This window comes from Aplysia californica, unplaced genomic scaffold, assembly GCF_000002075.1.
Source record: "Aplysia californica isolate F4 #8 unplaced genomic scaffold, AplCal3.0 scaffold00869, whole genome shotgun sequence".
Classification (NCBI taxonomy): Eukaryota; Metazoa; Mollusca; class Gastropoda; order Aplysiida; family Aplysiidae; genus Aplysia; species Aplysia californica.
The window spans coordinates 267,255-268,100 of record NW_004798139.1 but is presented as its reverse complement, the minus strand read 5'-3'; the positions used below and the strand labels follow the sequence as shown (position 1 = coordinate 268,100).

At 43.9% G+C, this 846-nt stretch overlaps 1 protein-coding gene across 1 annotated transcript in view; it reads left to right on the top strand.

The window, feature by feature from the left end:
- LOC101846774 overlaps positions 1 to 846 on the top strand; it is a gene marked incomplete in the record, with an annotated part of 20,307 nt that overhangs the window by 8,350 nt on the left and 11,111 nt on the right. Inside the window, 1 exon segment of the mRNA XM_005110268.3 lies at positions 392 to 500. Within this exon segment, the coding sequence (XP_005110325.2) occupies positions 392 to 500 (109 nt within the window).

Below are 846 nucleotides of genomic sequence, written 5' to 3'. Positions count from 1 at the left end.
ACACACACACACACACACACACACACACACACACACACACACACACACACACACACATGCTCTGCCTTTCTCTCCACACTCCCTCTCTCTACAGTTTTACTACTATATTATTGATCAAGATGGTAAGAAAACTATTTGTTAAAAAAAAAAACAACGCCGGGCGGGTGCTCTGGAACTGGTTTGCTCCTTCTTTCCTATCAAACATCCATCGTCCTTATCTCCCCTCCTTCTTTTTCGTGTTTGGTGTTCTCTTATAACACCTCTTGTCTTCGGCACTTATATGACCTTATTGTGTTGCAAGTGCCGTACAACTCTTACTAAAACTAAAACTCTTACTAAAGCAAAACACAATGCGCCAATAATTTTTTTTTCTTCTCCTTCCTCTCCACAGAACACATCATGCGGCTGGGTCAAATGGAGACGTACGGCCAAAACGCCATGCGTCATACCCGTCCCTTCTACCTGGTCACATTCCTGGTTTACTTCGCGCTCATTTTCAGGTAACGTGAAATAACCACGTTTTATGTCATACTTGTTGAGAGCTTCCGCGTTGTTGTTGCTGTGTTATGTAACTGTTACATGTTATCTTATCCCCTGACTTGAAAATACAATGTACTTGTTTACTCAAGTTCGATAACTTCGCATGCCATCTCTCTTTATCTATCTGTCTTATCTCTTTCTCTCTTTTACACTCTGTCTGTCCTGTCGCGCTGTCTTAATTTCCCACCTCCTTCACCCTCTCCCCCCCTCTATATCAATCCCCCCACCCCACCCCCACTTTTTCCGTATATCCCCAGAAGGAAGGGATCCGATCCTACCTGTCAGAGCTAACTAGGGCTGACAAAC